The 18,227-nt window shown below is 46.8% G+C and overlaps 5 protein-coding genes across 5 annotated transcripts in view; 2 read left to right on the plus strand and 3 right to left on the minus strand.

Annotated features, from left to right (window-relative positions):
* The window catches only part of LOC311309332 (arf-GAP with dual PH domain-containing protein 1-like), a gene marked incomplete at both ends in the record, with an annotated part of 20,836 nt that extends 17,926 nt beyond the window's left edge, over positions 1-2,910 (minus strand). The window contains one exon of the mRNA XM_084438560.1: positions 2,820-2,910. Within this exon, the coding sequence (XP_084294686.1) occupies positions 2,820-2,910 (91 nt within the window). The remainder of the gene's footprint in view (positions 1-2,819) is intronic.
* Positions 2,911-3,991: 1,081 nt separating this feature from the next.
* LOC311308968 (uncharacterized protein) lies at positions 3,992-8,485 on the minus strand. Its single transcript, XM_084438082.1, has 7 exons — positions 8,424-8,485; positions 7,464-7,604; positions 6,897-7,064; positions 5,404-5,509; positions 5,164-5,314; positions 4,910-5,051; positions 3,992-4,793 (listed from the first exon to the last, which is right to left on the minus strand). Coding segments are annotated over exons 1-7 (807 nt in total). The 5' UTR covers positions 8,426-8,485; the 3' UTR covers positions 3,992-4,696.
* Positions 8,486-9,053: 568 nt separating this feature from the next.
* Positions 9,054-12,077, plus strand: LOC311309868 (uncharacterized protein). The gene is made up of 3 exons (XM_084439207.1): positions 9,054-9,878; positions 10,003-10,167; positions 10,284-12,077. The coding sequence occupies exons 1-3, from the start codon at positions 9,252-9,254 to the stop codon at positions 11,232-11,234; spliced, it is 1,743 nt and encodes a 580-aa protein (XP_084295333.1). The 5' UTR covers positions 9,054-9,251; the 3' UTR covers positions 11,235-12,077.
* A 109-nt stretch (positions 12,078-12,186) lies between these two features.
* On the minus strand, positions 12,187-14,152 carry LOC311309731 (cytochrome P450 2K1-like; the record flags this gene model as incomplete). The annotated part of the gene is made up of 5 exons (XM_084439054.1): positions 12,187-12,374; positions 12,455-12,596; positions 12,698-12,882; positions 13,319-13,460; positions 14,144-14,152. 5 exons carry the CDS (start codon positions 14,150-14,152, stop codon positions 12,187-12,189), a joined length of 666 nt encoding a protein of 221 aa, XP_084295180.1.
* Positions 14,153-15,133: 981 nt separating this feature from the next.
* Positions 15,134-18,128, plus strand: LOC311309461 (uncharacterized protein). The gene is made up of 3 exons (XM_084438758.1): positions 15,134-15,929; positions 16,054-16,218; positions 16,335-18,128. The coding sequence occupies exons 1-3, from the start codon at positions 15,303-15,305 to the stop codon at positions 17,283-17,285; spliced, it is 1,743 nt and encodes a 580-aa protein (XP_084294884.1). The 5' UTR covers positions 15,134-15,302; the 3' UTR covers positions 17,286-18,128.
* Positions 18,129-18,227: the final 99 nt, after the last annotated feature.

Genomic DNA, 18,227 nt, shown 5'->3' on the forward strand with positions numbered 1-18,227 from the left:
AGACAGACAGAGGCAGGGACGCAGACAGAGAGAGATAGAGAGGTATGCAGTCAGACAGGCAGACAGACAGAGGCAGGGACGCAGACAGAGAGAGATAGAGAGGTATGCAGTCAGACAGGCAGACAGACAGAAAGACAGGCAGACAGACAGACAGACAGACAGACAGACAGACAGACAGACAGACAGACAGACAGACAGACAGACAGAGGCAGGGATGCAGACAGAGAGACAGAGACAGAGTCTGTACAATCTCACCAATGATTTGCTGCTATTACAGGATATGAAAACTTTAAGTACTTTCCCATAGAAATCTCCCACTGAGCAAGACAGAATTTGAGATGTATGGTAAATATGTTGCTGCTTGTGTAGGCTGCTACTGCACACATGAGATGATGGTTGGTTTAGTTTCAGAAGTGTCTCTTGGATTTGGGTCAAAGAGCTAGAACAACATCAAGTGGCTTTTCTATGAGTGCTGTATTACTTTAACAGATTAGGTGACAAGTGAAGAACACACACACACACACACACACACACACACACACACTATCCACAAAAACACAGATAGTTTCATGTCACTATTCCACTCTTCTTGAGTGGCCGGCCACACCCCTGAGCTAGGAAACTAAGTGTTCATAAACCAGCATAAAAGATGAGTCACTCATGTCTGCATTAAATGCAACAGAGAATGGGGTGTAAGTAGAGAACAGAACACCAATGACAAGAGTCAATTCCAATTAGGGCTGGGTATCGATTCGAATTTCAAGAATCGATTCAATTCCGATTCACAAGGTTCAGAATCGATTATCACGATTCGATTCGATTCAATATCGATTCGGTTAGTGTTACTAAAAACTTTTCTTTTTTTTTTGCTGTAACCTTAATACATGACTGCCAAGTTATGCAACACTGAGGCTGGGTATCGATACTGATTTCCAAAAATGAATGAATGAATAATTGAATGAATGAATGAACTATTCATTCCTTCATTTATTTATTCATTCATTAAATAAAAGATCCATTTTGGGATTCATGAATCGATTCTGAATCGATCAATCGATTTTTTTTTTAACCCAGCCCTAATTCCAGTGGTTCCAAATTCTATCGCATAGACCGTAAATCTACAGTATACAATTTATGAGTGCATCCCTTGTGGTTTCAGCACCCTGATCTCCTCTCTGAATAGAAACACTGCTTGGTCCACAGCCAAACAACAGCAGAGCCCGCTCAGCTGCACTTAAGATTGCTGCCCATGCCGTCACCAACAGTTCCAGTAAAAGGAGGCTATGGGAGATCAGTATCATGCTCTCTGACTGCTAATAGCCCGGCCCACCCACGCCACACAGAGAGGCGGGAGGCATTGAGACATCGCTCTGTCCATATGCCTGCTGTCCTGGACCCGAATGCCATCTTAGAGAGCAGCAGAGAGGCTGGTGGAGGTGTGGGTTCAACTGGAGATGGAGAGATGAGCTGTTAGCGGGATCTTCTGAAGGAAGGGAGGGTGGGGGTCTTTTCTCGCCTGCGATTCAACCCTCCTCCCATACCTGGTCTGAAGCCTGAACAACTTAATCGACCTCAGAGCACCGCCAGGGACATGGCGTACATTAGTGTAAAGAAAAGAACGCGCTCAACTCAACTTGGCTTATACTGAAAACAACTGGGTGCTAATTTCTAAATGGTATATGAATGAAGATTGAGAACAGCACTCCAAGTTGATATTATTAATGCCATGAAAGTTCTTTATATCTCTATATATCAACTTGGAGTGCTGTTCTCAATCTTCATTTGTACATTAGTGTAAGCCAGGGACATGCAGGGACCATTTTAGCAGAGATAGGAACCTGGCTTGTGTGTGGTGAGTGAAAATGACTCAACATTCCCCAGACAAATGCTTCATTGGTCTAGCTTTTCAATGTACTGTAGAGGTTCCCAATGTGGAGAGTTTGTGGTTTGAATCACCTGTGACACCACAATAGGCATTGGTACTATTTGCAGGTCTTAATAGAAGGCGGCACACCACGATTATGGAAGGTTGATGATGAGGTAACTCTGGCTGCGCTAGAGACATGGGGTTTGGACTGGGGTGTATGGGGTGAGAGCACCCCACGAGCCACCCCCTGCTGGGGGGGCACAGACCCACCAGAAAACGGCTGCCCATTCACCTCTATTCATTTGGACTTTGACTCAGACAGACAGACAGACAGACAGACAGACAGACAGACAGACAGACAGACAGACAGACAGATAGATAGATAGATAGATAGATAGATAGATAGATAGATAGATAGATAGATAGATAGATAGATAGATAGATAGATACTTCATCATTTTCTCTTGCTCTCTCCCTATGTTCATTATACAGTAACATGTTTTCCTGCATTTCTGCTGAAACTCGCATAAACGTGTTGAAAAGGGTGATCTGAGCAGATCTTGACTTTAAACGGGCGATCCAGCAACTTCTGTGACAGAGCTTGAGAGCTATAGGCTAGGCTAGCCTACTAGACTTTTTGAAAGGTCCATACATAGATTAAGTAGACAGAGTGCATTACAGCATTTACTTTACAATATCAAATGACATGCATGGCATCACGAGAAGTCGCTTACAGAACAGTCCAGACAGTAGCCTAACATTTCGTATTCTTGAAATGAATAATAACTTTTGACAGAATTCATTGTAAGCTGAAATGGAATATGCTAACGGTCTGTATTAACCTTAACTTCCGACTTCCTTCAACCGCGTATCAATGACCTTGCCGGACACCTGTACTGAAGCCACCTGCCTACAGATCCGAGACAGTGGAGAGGATTAGAGGCTACTGTACCTGCAGCTCCACAATCGGCACAGCTCTCGTTTCCAGGTCTTCCCAACAACTCTTTCAGACGATCTACGTTCTTATCTTGTTCCGAAGCCATATCTATTTTAAACTATCTTTTTCAATGGATCCCTCCATGCATCAAAAATGAGGGATGTTTTGAGTGCACGTTGCGCTCTCGCTAGCAGCGAGTAGCCTTAACTAAATTATATCATCATCAGGATGTATTTTATCTGTAGAACTGAACCTACATTTGCAAAGATCACATTTATTCCAGGGGAATTATTACAGTAGATTATTCAATTCCTCGCCTAGTTCCTGCTCCTCCGCATCCTCTCTCTTCCTCTAAAAAGTGAGACCTCAAGCGGTCAGTCTTTATGCTTCCCTACTCTGTATTTACGTGCATGATCACATTTCCAAGACACAGAATAAAGGGTCTCCTCGCTTTTGCTCCGTCCTAATCAATGGTGTAATCATTGGGTGTATTGGCTACTGATCTCATGTAGTGAGAAATTAAACACATTTCCAAATCATTTAAAATTGTTTGGAAACCTGCAGTGCAAACGAGGACAGTATAACCTTCCGTGCCAATCTTTCCTCCAGTATAATGTATGCTCTCCAAGGGAGGCCGCGGGGTCAGATTTCTTTTCGAGTAACTCGGGTATTTTGTTAATAGTTTATGAGCTTAGGCATACTTGTGCTGTTCAATACATTTGTCACAGTTGGTCATATTTGTCACTGGCCCAGTAGGCTAATGGCATTATACTGGTCTGGTCCCAATGAGAAAAATCACTCGCCCAAGACCAGATCACATCAGGGAGTAAGAGCACAGGGTGAATGTAGCTTCAAGTGGGCCCATTATTTATTATTTCTGTGGAGGCGCAGTGTTAGCAGTAGCACAGGAAACACCGGTGCATGCTATTGCTTCCTCTAAAAATAGATTCAGTTAAAAAGAAAGAGCATCAGCAATTCCAGTCTAATAGGAAACATGCATCTGCATTCTTTAAATGACTGGATGATCAAATCCATGCTTATACACAAATTGATATTTCATCCTTTTTGAGCGGTGCGGCCGCTTCCATGCATAAGTCTGTGTGTTCCCTAGCATGAGATTTACACCAATTAACAACCAGCAGAGGGCAGTAGAGATTGCTCATAAACCTACACCGCTTATTCCACCACCTGGGAGTGATTTTTATTTCAAAATGTATACAAAATCAAGTACAAGGTAAAGGCAGCTTTACATCTTAAGAAAATCATTAGTACACTTCTAAAGTAAGCCTGAATAAAACAAAACAAAAAAATCTCAAGAGCTACAGCACCTGTGTAGGTACCCTAAGAAAAAACCTGAAGAACATAAACAGACAAAACAAAAAGGGCTGTTTGAGACTATGTTCTGTGGCCTGTTTGTTAAGCCTAAAGGCAGATGCCTGGATCTGATATTTGGTGTTCCTACAGCTGTTCTGGTATATGGTGTTCTACCGCTGATCTGGTATATGGTGTTCTACCGCTGATCTGGTATATGGTGTTCTACCGCTGATCTGGTATATGGTGTTCTACCGCTGATCTGGTATATGGTGTTCTACCGCTGATCTGGTATATGGTGTTCTACCGCTGATCTGGTATATGTTGTTCTACCGCTGATCTGGTATATGGTGTTCCTACAGCTGATCTGGATCTGAATGAGGGCCTGTTTTATGGTGTCCATATATCTGTAGTGGAAGGGTCACTCCCGTAACTCATATCTGCGTGAGAGGGTTTCAGGAGGGCGTTCCAGCGGGTTTAAGATCAAGGAAGCTCTAGGGTCCAGGGGTTGGCGTTGGGGGAGGTTGAGGTCAGAGGGGCATGGTGGGATGTATTGGGGTCCGGTCACGATCGGGGTCGCTCTACCGCGAAGAGTTGGAGCTAGAGCGGGACCGGTGACGTCTGCGGCCAGGTGACCTGGACCTGCGCACTGGGGACCGTCTCCGTGGTGACCGAGACCTGCAGGTGCACAGTACGAGGCAGACATTAGGGAGGGGTTGTGCAGATTAGCTCAGCATAATGAAACGGAAACCATATTGAGACATGAGTAAATCAGCGCTAGGTGGAGGCGGTACCGTCTTCTCATGCGGGGAGGGGTGCGGCGCCACATAGGGGGAGGCGGGGGCATTCTCCGGGGAGGGGAAGGCCTGCGGGGGGGAGGGCGTGGTCTTTGAGGCAGCACAGCAGAGGCAGTGATTTCCTGTCCATCGATCTGGCCTGGGATTATGGGAAAGCCAGAAAACACAAAGCCTCAATACTGAAGTAGCCCAATACAATTCAGAGTGATCTAAATCCGTTTCATCCTATCAAGGTCTTCACATCCTCCTACCTCCATCCATGTGTTTGAGGGCCTTCTGGGCCTCCTCCGGCGCCTCGTACTCCACATAGGCGAAGCCCCTGGACATGTGGGGGAGCCTGCTCATTGGCATGTCAACAACCTTGATCTTCCCATAGGTGGAGAAGATCTCCTGTATGTGGGCCTGGGTAGGGACAGCAGAAAATCAACATTCACTTCATGTAATATAGCGAGATGAAAAAGGTAAATGAATGCCTCAGAATCTCAGCTCACCTTAGTCACATTTCTGGTCAGCCGTCCCAGGTGAACTTTGGTGGGTTTGGGGGTGGGGCTCCTCTTCTTTCTCTCCCTATCATCTCCCCTCTTCTGTGTTTTGGACCTGCAGCACAAGGTTGACTCAAATTTAGCATTACTAACAGTGGACGTACAGCACAAATCAGACCCAAAGTTAGCTTTACTAAAACCCCTGATACACCAAGCCGATAATCGGCCGTTGTGAGCATCCGTGAGCATCGTGGTCAGAGTTCTTGCGGTGTGTCCGGCGCCATGGGCTACATCGTAGGATTTTTCGAGTCGGGACAACTGAGCATGTTGAATCCACATCGGAGCAATTGAGTGTAGGTAAAGAGATATCACTGAGTTACGAGAGATACCTGCAGTGGCCTATTACTCCCAGTATTGAAACACATTACTGTAGGCTACTGAAATAGGGTCTATAACATATACTGACTACAGGAACAGCTCATATAGCCTAATATACTAGGGGCAGGAATTGATCTATACGTTAGGCTATAGAAATATAGGGATTCAGAGATCGCCCATGATGAAGACGAATAAATTCCAGTAACCACTAACCATTGCATACTGCTGAAGAGAGAACAGGCTATTCCGTCTAATGCCGGGCTCACACTACAGGATATTTAAAATCCTAACCAATTTCGAAATCGGGTTACATCACGCACATAAGGAGAATCTTAACAGATGTTCTTCTTGCGCATCTTAAACAAGCACACACAGCAAGATTTGAAAATAACGGCTCATCACACACTACAAGATCTTATCATACCCGAGGGAGCAAGGAACCACTGGTCTCGCTGTCTCACTTGTAAAGTCGGGACGTAATAATCTTAAATATCAAACATGTTTGATATTATCGGGGCCGCCCCGATGGGTCTGCGAGCCGATCGGGAGGTATAAGATTTGATCTGTAAACCCCTCACATTACAAGATAATCTGGGCCGATCATCGGCCCTGACCAACGTTCCAGACCAGATTTCTCCTCCGATTGTCGGTAGGGGTGAATCGGGGATAAATCGGCCTAAAAATCCTGTAGTCTGAGCCCGGCATTAGTCCAGCTAAAATTGATGCGCGCTCCTGGTAAAGCCTCTGAAATTCGGACACTTCCCAGTATTTCTCTTGAAAGCTGGGGGACTGGCAAATCAAACAAACGTCGCTCCGCTCACACACCGCCTCTCTATACATTTTTTTGTTAGACTGGCGTACAAAATGCCATCGTTTTGACTCGTGTGGAAAAGAGTCTCTGTTGTGCCACACGCGATTCTAAATCCTCTCTGTTTCAAGGTGCTTAGATTTAGTCCCAAATCCCTACCCTACAAAATAACATTAGATTTTTAAAAGGTCAGCATTAGTAACAGTGGACTTGCAGCACAAATTTGACCCAAAGTTAACCTAACAGTGCCTACCACACAGCATCACGCACCGCCATTTAGAGACAGAGCGCCACCATAAATATAGCAGTGACTCACGTGGAGCGCGAGCGCCGGCGGTTGTCATGGCGACGGCGGCTGGGGCTGGGCGACGCAGAGGAACTGGAGGAACTGGAGGACCGGGAGCTGGAGGACCCAGACCTGCTGGACCCGGATGAACCCGACCCGCTGGAGGAGCTGGAGCTGCTGCCTGAGGAAGAGCTAGACCTGGAGTAGGGAGGAAAACACACACACACAGAAAAAAACACGCATCCCAGATATAGTCATGGGAAAACACTCCACAAACCATATGCACAAGCGGTGGAATCGGAAGCAGTGGTGGAATCGGAAATTATTCACTATGAGGACGAGGGGTCCGAGCTCCCAGTCCTGCTAGGGGAGTCCGTGGGTATGCTCCCCCGTGAGAAATGCGAGTCCCCCATCTCAATCACAGTCTGAACCTGGACCCGGACCCGAACACACTTCCACTTCAGATTTTACACCCAGAATGGCGTTCCTGTGAGCTCCGGCCCGTTTCCACCACGGTGCACGACAAATCAGGTGAATCAGTTCAGACTATTGCCTTGCCAAAGCCGTTAGGTTCCCTCAAAGATCACATATGCATACCTGCTGCTGCTGCCAGTGGAGGCACTGCGGCGTTTCTGTCCCTTCTCCCGGCCCCTGTCAGCCCCCTCCTTGGGACCTGTCTTCTCCTTCCCCCAGTCTTTCGTCTTCTCCTCCTCCTTCCGCTTGGTGGGTGATGGCGCCCTGAAAAACAGTGACATACATGAGTCACATGGGTGGAATATGAAAAAGGTTAAGTACAACCTCACCTGTGACAAAGTGATAAAACTATTTTTTTTCCCAACCAGATAGTTGACTATCTGCAGTCTGTTGAAATCTGGCTGATCATTCTATGCCAACTGTTAATATGTTGTTACTAGTAAGCAAGCTAGATTGACAACAAGGAAAAAATCCCTAACAACAGCAGTTACAGGCATCCAAACAGCAAGTTTATTCTCAAGTCAATGATACACCAAAAAAGTTGGTGAATCGTAAATGACTGTACATAACAGACGTAAAACAAACATGTGCATCGTGTTCACGTGAGTTTTGGTGAAGATGGCTTTGTATGAGTAATAAATCTGACCGGCACCAGTATGCAAGTTGTGTCGAGCTAAAATGAATTATTTTGGGAACACAAACATGAGACACCAATAAATAATGTTGATTCATTAAGCAACATAATCGGTTTATAATCGTATCATTGTCTCTTTGACAGGATGCGCTAACTACCCATGGTTTGAGCACAATATAGGGCATTCTGATAACCATTCAGGTAGGAAATGTATATCAATGCCCTACTACCCATTATATTGTGCTTAATTCATGGGTAGCGAATCCTGTCAGGCCAAGCATAGTTGTCTGCCTAGCTAGCAAGCTAAAGTTAGCTCATGCTGTATCAAGCTAACGCGTTTCGTCCTCATGTGTATTCATCACAGCATAATATAAGACCGTGATACGTACATATTCTTGATAATCGCAATCACAATCTACAGCGTGTCCAAAATTAATATCAAACCTTACATTTAATTCAAGTCCCTCCGAAAATTATGGCTAGTGCTACTACACGCCGTGTTTAACTTCCGTCGCGGAATACTGACGAAGACAGTGACATACAACAAGATGACGTATTCGACAAAGCGCCACAACTGGTTGTTTTGCATGGGTTTGTTGTTTACCTAGCTATCTAGCGGCTGGTGTAAACTTCATAAGTAGTTAGCTGGCTATCTAATAAACATAGTCATAGCTAGCTATATACTGTAACCCCGTTTTAGGCTTTTTCCCAGTACCAAGAAGACTGACTTTGCCTCGAAGTTTTCTCAAGCCATACGACAACGGGCAGTATTGGGCTAGCTAGCTAGCTATCAGAGGTGAGCACTAGTATACACGAGCAAGCATGAGCTAGTTGCTAACCCAGCTAGTCCAACCTCATTTTTAAGCGCTCCTAGTTACGTGATGTGTCCGTCCGTGTGTATGTCCACGCGCACACACGAGATTTAGACAACAATACTGTTGCACACCAGCAAAGGGCAGTATAGATTGATCTATCTTTCAAATTAAGTTTTATCCCTGACATGTTGAAATAATGACATGTTGTGTGCCATCATGACTGACGAATTCTGCCCCCGCCAGGTGCCAAGGTGGAGCAATCAGGTTGGGAGAGTCAGCCAGGAGTAAGACTCACAAGTCAGTCGCTCAACTAGAGACGTTCTCCCAGCTTTCGTTGCAAAAAGAGTGTTTAAAATAAACTTGTTCTAGCAACTATCTTCAATATAGAAATCCCCAGACGATTGGTAGGCAGAGAGCTCTGGTTGTCTGGTAGCGATTTGCAAGACTAAGAAGAAAGTGACTATGGGCCGGCTGAATGATGATGCCAAGCGCAAGGTGGTAGAACTACGGAAGAATGGCCTGAGCTTCCGCAAGATCAAGGCCGTGTTGGAACTGGAGAACATCAAAGTGTCTGCCCAGGCCATCTACTTGTTTCTCAAGGAGTTCCAGGGCAAGCAGGGGACACCTGAGGAGGGTGCAGCCCCTCTGGCCTTAGTTGGGACCAGGGGAAGACAAGGAGGGAGGCGGGAAGGTTGGAGTAACCTACACCTACAGCAGCTACTACGAGACGCCTCACGCCATGCTGGTTACGTTGCTGCAACAGAGTTTGCTAAGCAGAGTGGTCCTACGCCTGAGGCCAGGAGATCTCAGCCCTCAGGGTCTGGAGCGACCAGTGGAGATAGTAGACCTGAGTGTCCGGGTGAAGGAAAAGATGACAAGGACATCCAGATTGTCAGTGTTACCTCGCTGGCTCAGAGCAACCAGCTGAGGGGTGTCCAGCCCACGGTGCAGAGAGCCGGGTCGGGGCCCGCTGGTGTCACTGTCACTGGGGCATACATGAGGAGAAGAGTGACACCCTCACCAGCCACCAACCCCATACTGGCTGCTCGCAAGAGACTCCTCGATAAGGCCCTATCACACAGGATAAGGGTAGCTAGACAATCCTTTTCTTAGGTTCATCTTGGGTCATTTCTTGTGTGCAATATTTACATTATTGTGTACAATATTTGATATTCATTTTTTGATCATGTCTTGTCTCTCTCTCTCTCCTAAGTTAAAAGAGTCTTACCAGCAGGTGGCATCAGTGTTGAGGAAAGACCAATCTAACTCTCTGTTAGATGCTCTCTCCTCTGGCCCCGATACTGAGAGAGCATCGGCAGCTCAACCACAACCACAACCACAGTCCTATGACCCAAGCACCCAGAGAATCACTCAGGCAGTAAGTAGCAAGCAAGCACAACACAATCACTCCCCACAGCAAGTCAGAAGTGTTTCTTCAAGCTGCGTTTGTCATATCCTTTCTCATATCTCCTATTTTGTCCTCCTATTCTGCAGAGGAGGAATGTTGATGGGCAGCCAGGGGGCGCTGGAGTTCCTAGACGTTTGTTGCCACCTGTGCGCTCCCCGCACCCTCTTCCCCGCGTAGACATCCGGCTTCCCGGCCCAGCGCCAGCCGTCCCCACATCCCAGGGTCCATGTGGGGCTGTCAACCAGCTCCAAACCACGGGTCAGGGCCCTGCCAGGAGAGAGGGGGACCCCAGCCCTCAGCAGCTGGCCCAGAAGGCTGGAGGGAGAGGTGTGGGCGGTGGGGGTAGCGGAGGCGGAAGTGGGCTCCAGGAACAGGTCCAGGCACTAGGCTCAGAGGTGCGCAGCCTAGGCCTGGCCGTGCGGATGCTGGCGGAGCAGCAAGTCCAGCAGACCCAGGTCCAGAGGCAGATCCTCAGTACTCTGCAGACGCTGGCCTCCAGATCGGGGCCTTGTATCAGCACCAACCAGCAGCAGCATCACACCAAAACGCCCTCCCCCTTGTCCCTGCCTGCCTCCGCCCCAGGCCCCACCTCCTACACCCAGGACACTTTCACCTACAGCCAGGGAACATACCCATCCCAGTGCAGCCAAGCCCAGCCTGGCTTCCCTGAGATAGACACCCCCAGTCTGGACACCATAGAGGCCTTCAAGCTGCCCGGACTGAGCCCCAGTATTGTGAACGGGTTCCCAGCCTGCAGCAGTGGCGATAGCATCCCGCTCACTCACGCATCGACACCCACAGAGCCTTACACGCCGACCTACACTTACTCCCAGTCCTATGTCCCTGCGTATAGCCAGTCCCACACTCAGACTTACAGGGTAGCAGAGAGTGAAGCGGCGGACTACCGAAGGGCTTGCACAGCCGGGACTCTCCGGGACTGCAGCGCGTCCTCCCAGCCAGCATTGACCCCTCACTCACCCCTTACTCTCTCCTCACAGGAGCACCAGATCAACATCATCAAAGTGGAGACACTATAAGAACTTGTTCAGTTCATTTTTGTTTTATGTGCTTTGGTCTCCAGGCTGTTTTTCTATGTTTAGTCCTTTATGTATCCTTTTTAAGAGTATAGTTGGAGCCACACTATATGTTAGTGTTATATGTAGGTAGGTAGGTAGGTAGGTAGGGAGGTGGGTACTTTATTAAGCCCCGAGGGGAAATTGCACTGTGACACAAGCCCCATTCAAGGCTCATCAACACAATGTATAAAAGGTGTAAATATACAGATGAGCTGTACAGTTGTGCCAAGGAGTACAATATACAAGAATTGCAAATATACAGATGAACTGCATAATCATGCTAGATAACAAGTGTTCAACAAATGGAGAGTTTCCTTCGGATGCTTAGGTTGTGCAAAGAAAGATGCGCAAGATGCAAGATTCCACTGTCAAGTGTGACCAGTCACAGAGTCGAGGTTGACACACAGGACCGAGCTCGCCCTCCTGATCAGCTTGTCCATCCCATTGGTGTCTGCTGCTTTTGTGCTGTTGAAGTTCTACTGCCAAGGTTTTCAAGACTCATTTAGATGCAAAATAGATAATTCTTGAAAATATAATTTCATGTCATGATAGTGGTCAATTGCTCTGAACATGTCAGTGAACCTTAAAACAGCGTATCCATGATCCACAAAAACACAGTTTATTTAAATGACATTTCTATATTGACACAAATAATGCTACAATACATATCAGTATACAGAGGGAATCTAATACATTAATGCTTGGTGATCTGGTTATCATAGATTGAAACTTTTCATTACAATGATGGAAGGCGTACAGCCAGGTTAATAACTCACATTCTTGTATTCTCTATTACTGAGACAATATTTCCTACTTGACATAAACAAAACCAAAGTATTTTGAATAAAGTGCTGCATATATCCAATACTAGTTTTTTTATTTTATTTACAAAGCTCAAATATATGGGGTGTTTTTAAACCTTGCTGACTGCACACAGTTTGCGGGCTGTGGGGCTGAGGGTAAAGCCCACAGCTGGTGTCAGGTCCAGGTCATCCTCTGTTACCCCGGGTTGAGGAGAGAAACAAAAGTGTTGCAGGAGGGAGGTGAAGAAGAGGAAGAGCTGCATCCTGGCCAGACTCTCCCCCGGACACACCCTGCGACCTGAGAGAAAGAGACAATTATTTTCAGTAGAGACAGGTATTATCGTCACCACAATTTCTGCATTGATGACGATAACACACCTGCAGCGAAGGGCATAAAGGCAGCCCTCTTGATAAATTTGCCCTGCTCATCCAGGAAGTGGGTTGGGTTAAAGGTGTGAGGGCTCTCCCATTCACTCTCGTCCTGCAGAACTGAAGTCAATAGAGGAAAAATAGTGGTCCCCTGTGGACCAGAGAGAGAACCACAGAGCTGTTAGATTCCCAGTCAAACTGATGCTCTCAACATTTTGAAGAGGGAATCTTTGTGGTTGCAAGCCATCTGACCTTCTTGATGAAGTATCCCTGGAAGGTGACATCTTGGCTGGTGACACGAGGCACGGACATGGGTAAGACGTCGGCCAGTCTCTGGGTCTCATGGATGACAGCATCAGTGTAGGGAAGGTTCTTCCTGTCCTCTACCAAGATCTGACGACTTCCTATCTCCCTGCTGATCTCCTCCTGAACCTGGTCTGAGGAGACAGGAAAGAGAGGGGGAAAGTTACTCTAAAACTAGTGTTGACAGATTAAACATAGTAATCTTTAAGTGCTTAAGCCACTCGATTCTAGAGGAAAGGTGATGTGACACCTGTGGTTTCAAGCCAGTGACTTGTGACTCACGGTAATAAAGTGCCAATGTTAAAGCTTAGACTATTATGCAAAGTCCTCTATGGCCAACTACACTAAGGCCAACATGCTGCTGATGGTCAGAAAAAAGGTCCAAGGATCAAATTAAGGCCACACAGAAGAGATACCACATCACCCCAAGTCTCAATGTGCTAAAGGCATTGGAAAGCTAGAGGCTCAACGCCCTCCTTCCAAAAGGAGAGGATGGTCATCATCAGACACAATAGACCCCCATAAGTAAGTTTGAGCGTTCTGTGCGTGCGTGCGTGTTTTGGTCCTTACCTTGTATACAGGGGTACTTGGCCATGAACATCAAACCCCATCCCAAGGTCATCCCTGTGGTGTCAGTCCCAGCAGCAAACAGGTTGCCGACTGTTGCCAACAGGTTATCATTGTGGTAGTAGGTGTCCATCTTGCCTGATTCCTGATAAAATACAAGAACACAGATCATAGGGCATATGTAAAGCTGAATGTGAGGTTCAGGGCAGAATACACATTATCATGCTTCAAGCTATGTAATGCATGATTGAAAGCATGAAACTGATCAATAACTAAGGGTAAGAACCAGAGTGCGCTCTGAATGTTTGAATAAACAAACTTTCCGGAGAAAGAAAATGTCCGGTTTTGAGTTGCATCCAGGAATTTGTGTTGAATTATTTCATTCAGTTCATAGCACATTGTGGGTTTCTCATCAACCACAAACGTTGACCCTTTTGACCTCTGAGATGACCTCTGTGACAACTTTGAAAATGTGACCTTTCGGAGCTGAAATTGTCAGCCATCTGGGATTTTAAGGCGAAAAATAGGTTTATCAAAGGATTATCGAAAGAAAAGAAAAAAAGTCCCTCAACCAAAAAATGTCACAGAAAACATGTAACCTACTGTGCAGCATTGTGGGCCAAACCATGGTCACATGACCCAACTAATTTCTAAATGAATTAAATTGAATTGATCGATAAAGGTGTTTATTGGAATGCATTGGCGTCATTATACGTCAATATCCACTTTATGGAAGTACAAGGTATAGCCAGAATTTTCAACTTTTCGTTAGTATTTAACCAATGCACCTCCACTTTTCAACTGAATCTGTTGATTCACCACACTCACTCCTCTCATCATCACATTTTTGTGAGGGACATGGGGCCTACATTTGCATTTTAATCTTCATAAATAACAAATCCTCTGAGAAAAGAACATTTGCTTTCTAAGGTCATGAACGTGCAGGAGATGACCCAACTACAGTAGATTTGCTCAACAGAAACTAAAACTTGTTTTACAAGCACCAGTAATCAGTACCGAGTAACCACAGACAATAAGTAAGCTGGGTGAATGGTTTCAGTTGGACTTTTATGGAACCCAAGTAGTCATTCTAAAATGAGAGAGAAATGTTTGTTCTTTGTTCTGGGTCTACCTACTAGAGCCCTGCAAACCCGACGCGGCCCGACGGGACCCGACACCATAGACAGATTAGGGCCGGGTTCAGGCCGAATATTTAATGTATGCTAGGGTTCGGCTAGGGTTCGGGTAGGGTTCGGGTTCGACACACACGTAATGTAGCGTTCCCGCTATACTTTTTTTTTTTTTAAGCTGATGTCGAGATGGACAAGCTAAAAGATCAGCTAGAAAAGGGATAACTTCTCAAAGTTCCAATGCTGGCTAGATTTACACGCTACATGTTGAGTATACCCATATATGTCCCAGTACCAAGAAGACTGACTTTGCCTCGAAGTTTTCTCAAGCCATACGACAACGGGCAGTATTGGGCTAGCTAGCTAGCTATCAGAGGTGAGCACTAGTATACACGAGCAAGCATGAGCTAGTTGCTAACCCAGCTAGTCCAACCTCATTTTTAAGCGCTCCTAGTTACGTGATGTGTCCGTCCGTGTGTATGTCCACGCGCACACACGAGATTTAGACAACAATACTGTTGCACACCAGCAAAGGGCAGTATAGATTGATCTATCTTTCAAATTAAGTTTTATCCCTGACATGTTGAAATAATGACATGTTGTGTGCCATCATGACTGACGAATTCTGCCCCCGCCAGGTGCCAAGGTGGAGCAATCAGGTTGGGAGAGTCAGCCAGGAGTAAGACTCACAAGTCAGTCGCTCAACTAGAGACGTTCTCCCAGCTTTCGTTGCAAAAAGAGTGTTTAAAATAAACTTGTTCTAGCAACTATCTTCAATATAGAAATCCCCAGACGATTGGTAGGCAGAGAGCTCTGGTTGTCTGGTAGCGATTTGCAAGACTAAGAAGAAAGTGACTATGGGCCGGCTGAATGATGATGCCAAGCGCAAGGTGGTAGAACTACGGAAGAATGGCCTGAGCTTCCGCAAGATCAAGGCCGTGTTGGAACTGGAGAACATCAAAGTGTCTGCCCAGGCCATCTACTTGTTTCTCAAGGAGTTCCAGGGCAAGCAGGGGACACCTGAGGAGGGTGCAGCCCCTCTGGCCTTAGTTGGGACCAGGGGAAGACAAGGAGGGAGGCGGGAAGGTTGGAGTAACCTACACCTACAGCAGCTACTACGAGACGCCTCACGCCATGCTGGTTACGTTGCTGCAACAGAGTTTGCTAAGCAGAGTGGTCCTACGCCTGAGGCCAGGAGATCTCAGCCCTCAGGGTCTGGAGCGACCAGTGGAGATAGTAGACCTGAGTGTCCGGGTGAAGGAAAAGATGACAAGGACATCCAGATTGTCAGTGTTACCTCGCTGGCTCAGAGCAACCAGCTGAGGGGTGTCCAGCCCACGGTGCAGAGAGCCGGGTCGGGGCCCGCTGGTGTCACTGTCACTGGGGCATACATGAGGAGAAGAGTGACACCCTCACCAGCCACCAACCCCATACTGGCTGCTCGCAAGAGACTCCTCGATAAGGCCCTATCACACAGGATAAGGGTAGCTAGACAATCCTTTTCTTAGGTTCATCTTGGGTCATTTCTTGTGTGCAATATTTACATTATTGTGTACAATATTTGATATTCATTTTTTGATCATGTCTTGTCTCTCTCTCTCTCCTAAGTTAAAAGAGTCTTACCAGCAGGTGGCATCAGTGTTGAGGAAAGACCAATCTAACTCTCTGTTAGATGCTCTCTCCTCTGGCCCCGATACTGAGAGAGCATCGGCAGCTCAACCACAACCACAACCACAGTCCTATGACCCAAGCACCCAGAGAATCACTCAGGCAGTAAGTAGCAAGCAAGCACAACACAATCACTCCCCACAGCAAGTCAGAAGTGTTTCTTCAAGCTGCGTTTGTCATATCCTTTCTCATATCTCCTATTTTGTCCTCCTATTCTGCAGAGGAGGAATGTTGATGGGCAGCCAGGGGGCGCTGGAGTTCCTAGACGTTTGTTGCCACCTGTGCGCTCCCCGCACCCTCTTCCCCGCGTAGACATCCGGCTTCCCGGCCCAGCGCCAGCCGTCCCCACATCCCAGGGTCCATGTGGGGCTGTCAACCAGCTCCAAACCACGGGTCAGGGCCCTGCCAGGAGAGAGGGGGACCCCAGCCCTCAGCAGCTGGCCCAGAAGGCTGGAGGGAGAGGTGTGGGCGGTGGGGGTAGCGGAGGCGGAAGTGGGCTCCAGGAACAGGTCCAGGCACTAGGCTCAGAGGTGCGCAGCCTAGGCCTGGCCGTGCGGATGCTGGCGGAGCAGCAAGTCCAGCAGACCCAGGTCCAGAGGCAGATCCTCAGTACTCTGCAGACGCTGGCCTCCAGATCGGGGCCTTGTATCAGCACCAACCAGCAGCAGCATCACACCAAAACGCCCTCCCCCTTGTCCCTGCCTGCCTCCGCCCCAGGCCCCACCTCCTACACCCAGGACACTTTCACCTACAGCCAGGGAACATACCCATCCCAGTGCAGCCAAGCCCAGCCTGGCTTCCCTGAGATAGACACCCCCAGTCTGGACACCATAGAGGCCTTCAAGCTGCCCGGACTGAGCCCCAGTATTGTGAACGGGTTCCCAGCCTGCAGCAGTGGCGATAGCATCCCGCTCACTCACGCATCGACACCCACAGAGCCTTACACGCCGACCTACACTTACTCCCAGTCCTATGTCCCTGCGTATAGCCAGTCCCACACTCAGACTTACAGGGTAGCAGAGAGTGAAGCGGCGGACTACCGAAGGGCTTGCACAGCCGGGACTCTCCGGGACTGCAGCGCGTCCTCCCAGCCAGCATTGACCCCTCACTCACCCCTTACTCTCTCCTCACAGGAGCACCAGATCAACATCATCAAAGTGGAGACACTATAAGAACTTGTTCAGTTCATTTTTGTTTTATGTGCTTTGGTCTCCAGGCTGTTTTTCTATGTTTAGTCCTTTATGTATCCTTTTTAAGAGTATAGTTGGAGCCACACTATATGTTAGTGTTATATGTAGGTAGGTAGGTAGGTAGGTAGGGAGGTGGGTACTTTATTAAGCCCCGAGGGGAAATTGCACTGTGACACAAGCCCCATTCAAGGCTCATCAACACAATGTATAAAAGGTGTAAATATACAGATGAGCTGTACAGTTGTGCCAAGGAGTACAATATACAAGAATTGCAAATATACAGATGAACTGCATAATCATGCTAGATAACAAGTGTTCAACAAATGGAGAGTTTCCTTCGGATGCTTAGGTTGTGCAAAGAAAGATGCGCAAGATGCAAGATTCCACTGTCAAGTGTGACCAGTCACAGAGTCGAGGTTGACACACAGGACCGAGCTCGCCCTCCTGATCAGCTTGTCCATCCCATTGGTGTCTGCTGCTTTTGTGCTGTTGAAGTTCTACTGCCAAGGTTTTCAAGACTCATTTAGATGCAAAATAGATAATTCTTGAAAATATAATTTCATGTCATGATAGTGGTCAATTGCTCTGAACATGTCAGTGAACCTTAAAACAGCGTATCCATGATCCACAAAAACACAGTTTATTTAAATGACATTTCTATATTGACACAAATAATGCTACAATACATATCAGTATACAGAGGGAATCTAATACATTAATGCTTGGTGATCTGGTTATCATAGATTGAAACTTTTCATTACAATGATGGAAGGCGTACAGCCAGGTTAATAACTCACATTCTTGTATTCTCTATTACTGAGACAATATTTCCTACTTGACATAAACAAAACCAAAGTATTTTGAATAAAGTGCTGCATATATCCAATACTAGTTTTTTTATTTTATTTACAAAGCTCAAATATA

This window comes from Borostomias antarcticus (assembly GCF_949987555.1).
Source record: "Borostomias antarcticus genome assembly, chromosome: 5".
Taxonomy (NCBI): Eukaryota; Metazoa; Chordata; class Actinopteri; order Stomiiformes; family Stomiidae; genus Borostomias; species Borostomias antarcticus.

Excerpts from the sequence above, each read along its gene's own strand:
- LOC311308968 (XM_084438082.1), bottom strand. Across the intron at positions 5,510-6,896 it reads CGCCGGCGCTCGCGCTCCAC|GTCCAAAACACAGAAGAGGG; the intron begins GTGAGTCACTGC and ends CTTGTGCTGCAG. Across the intron at positions 4,794-4,909 it reads CCTCCCCGCATGAGAAGACG|GTCTCGGTCACCACGGAGAC; the intron begins GTACCGCCTCCA and ends GTGCACCTGCAG.
- LOC311309868 (XM_084439207.1), top strand. The coding sequence starts at position 9,252 with ATGGGCCGGCTGAATGATGATGCCAAGCGCAAGGTGGTAGAACTACGG. Across the intron at positions 9,879-10,002 it reads CCCTATCACACAGGATAAGG|TTAAAAGAGTCTTACCAGCA; the intron begins GTAGCTAGACAA and ends CTCTCTCCTAAG. Across the intron at positions 10,168-10,283 it reads CCCAGAGAATCACTCAGGCA|AGGAGGAATGTTGATGGGCA; the intron begins GTAAGTAGCAAG and ends CCTATTCTGCAG.
- LOC311309461 (XM_084438758.1), top strand. The coding sequence starts at position 15,303 with ATGGGCCGGCTGAATGATGATGCCAAGCGCAAGGTGGTAGAACTACGG. Across the intron at positions 15,930-16,053 it reads CCCTATCACACAGGATAAGG|TTAAAAGAGTCTTACCAGCA; the intron begins GTAGCTAGACAA and ends CTCTCTCCTAAG. Across the intron at positions 16,219-16,334 it reads CCCAGAGAATCACTCAGGCA|AGGAGGAATGTTGATGGGCA; the intron begins GTAAGTAGCAAG and ends CCTATTCTGCAG.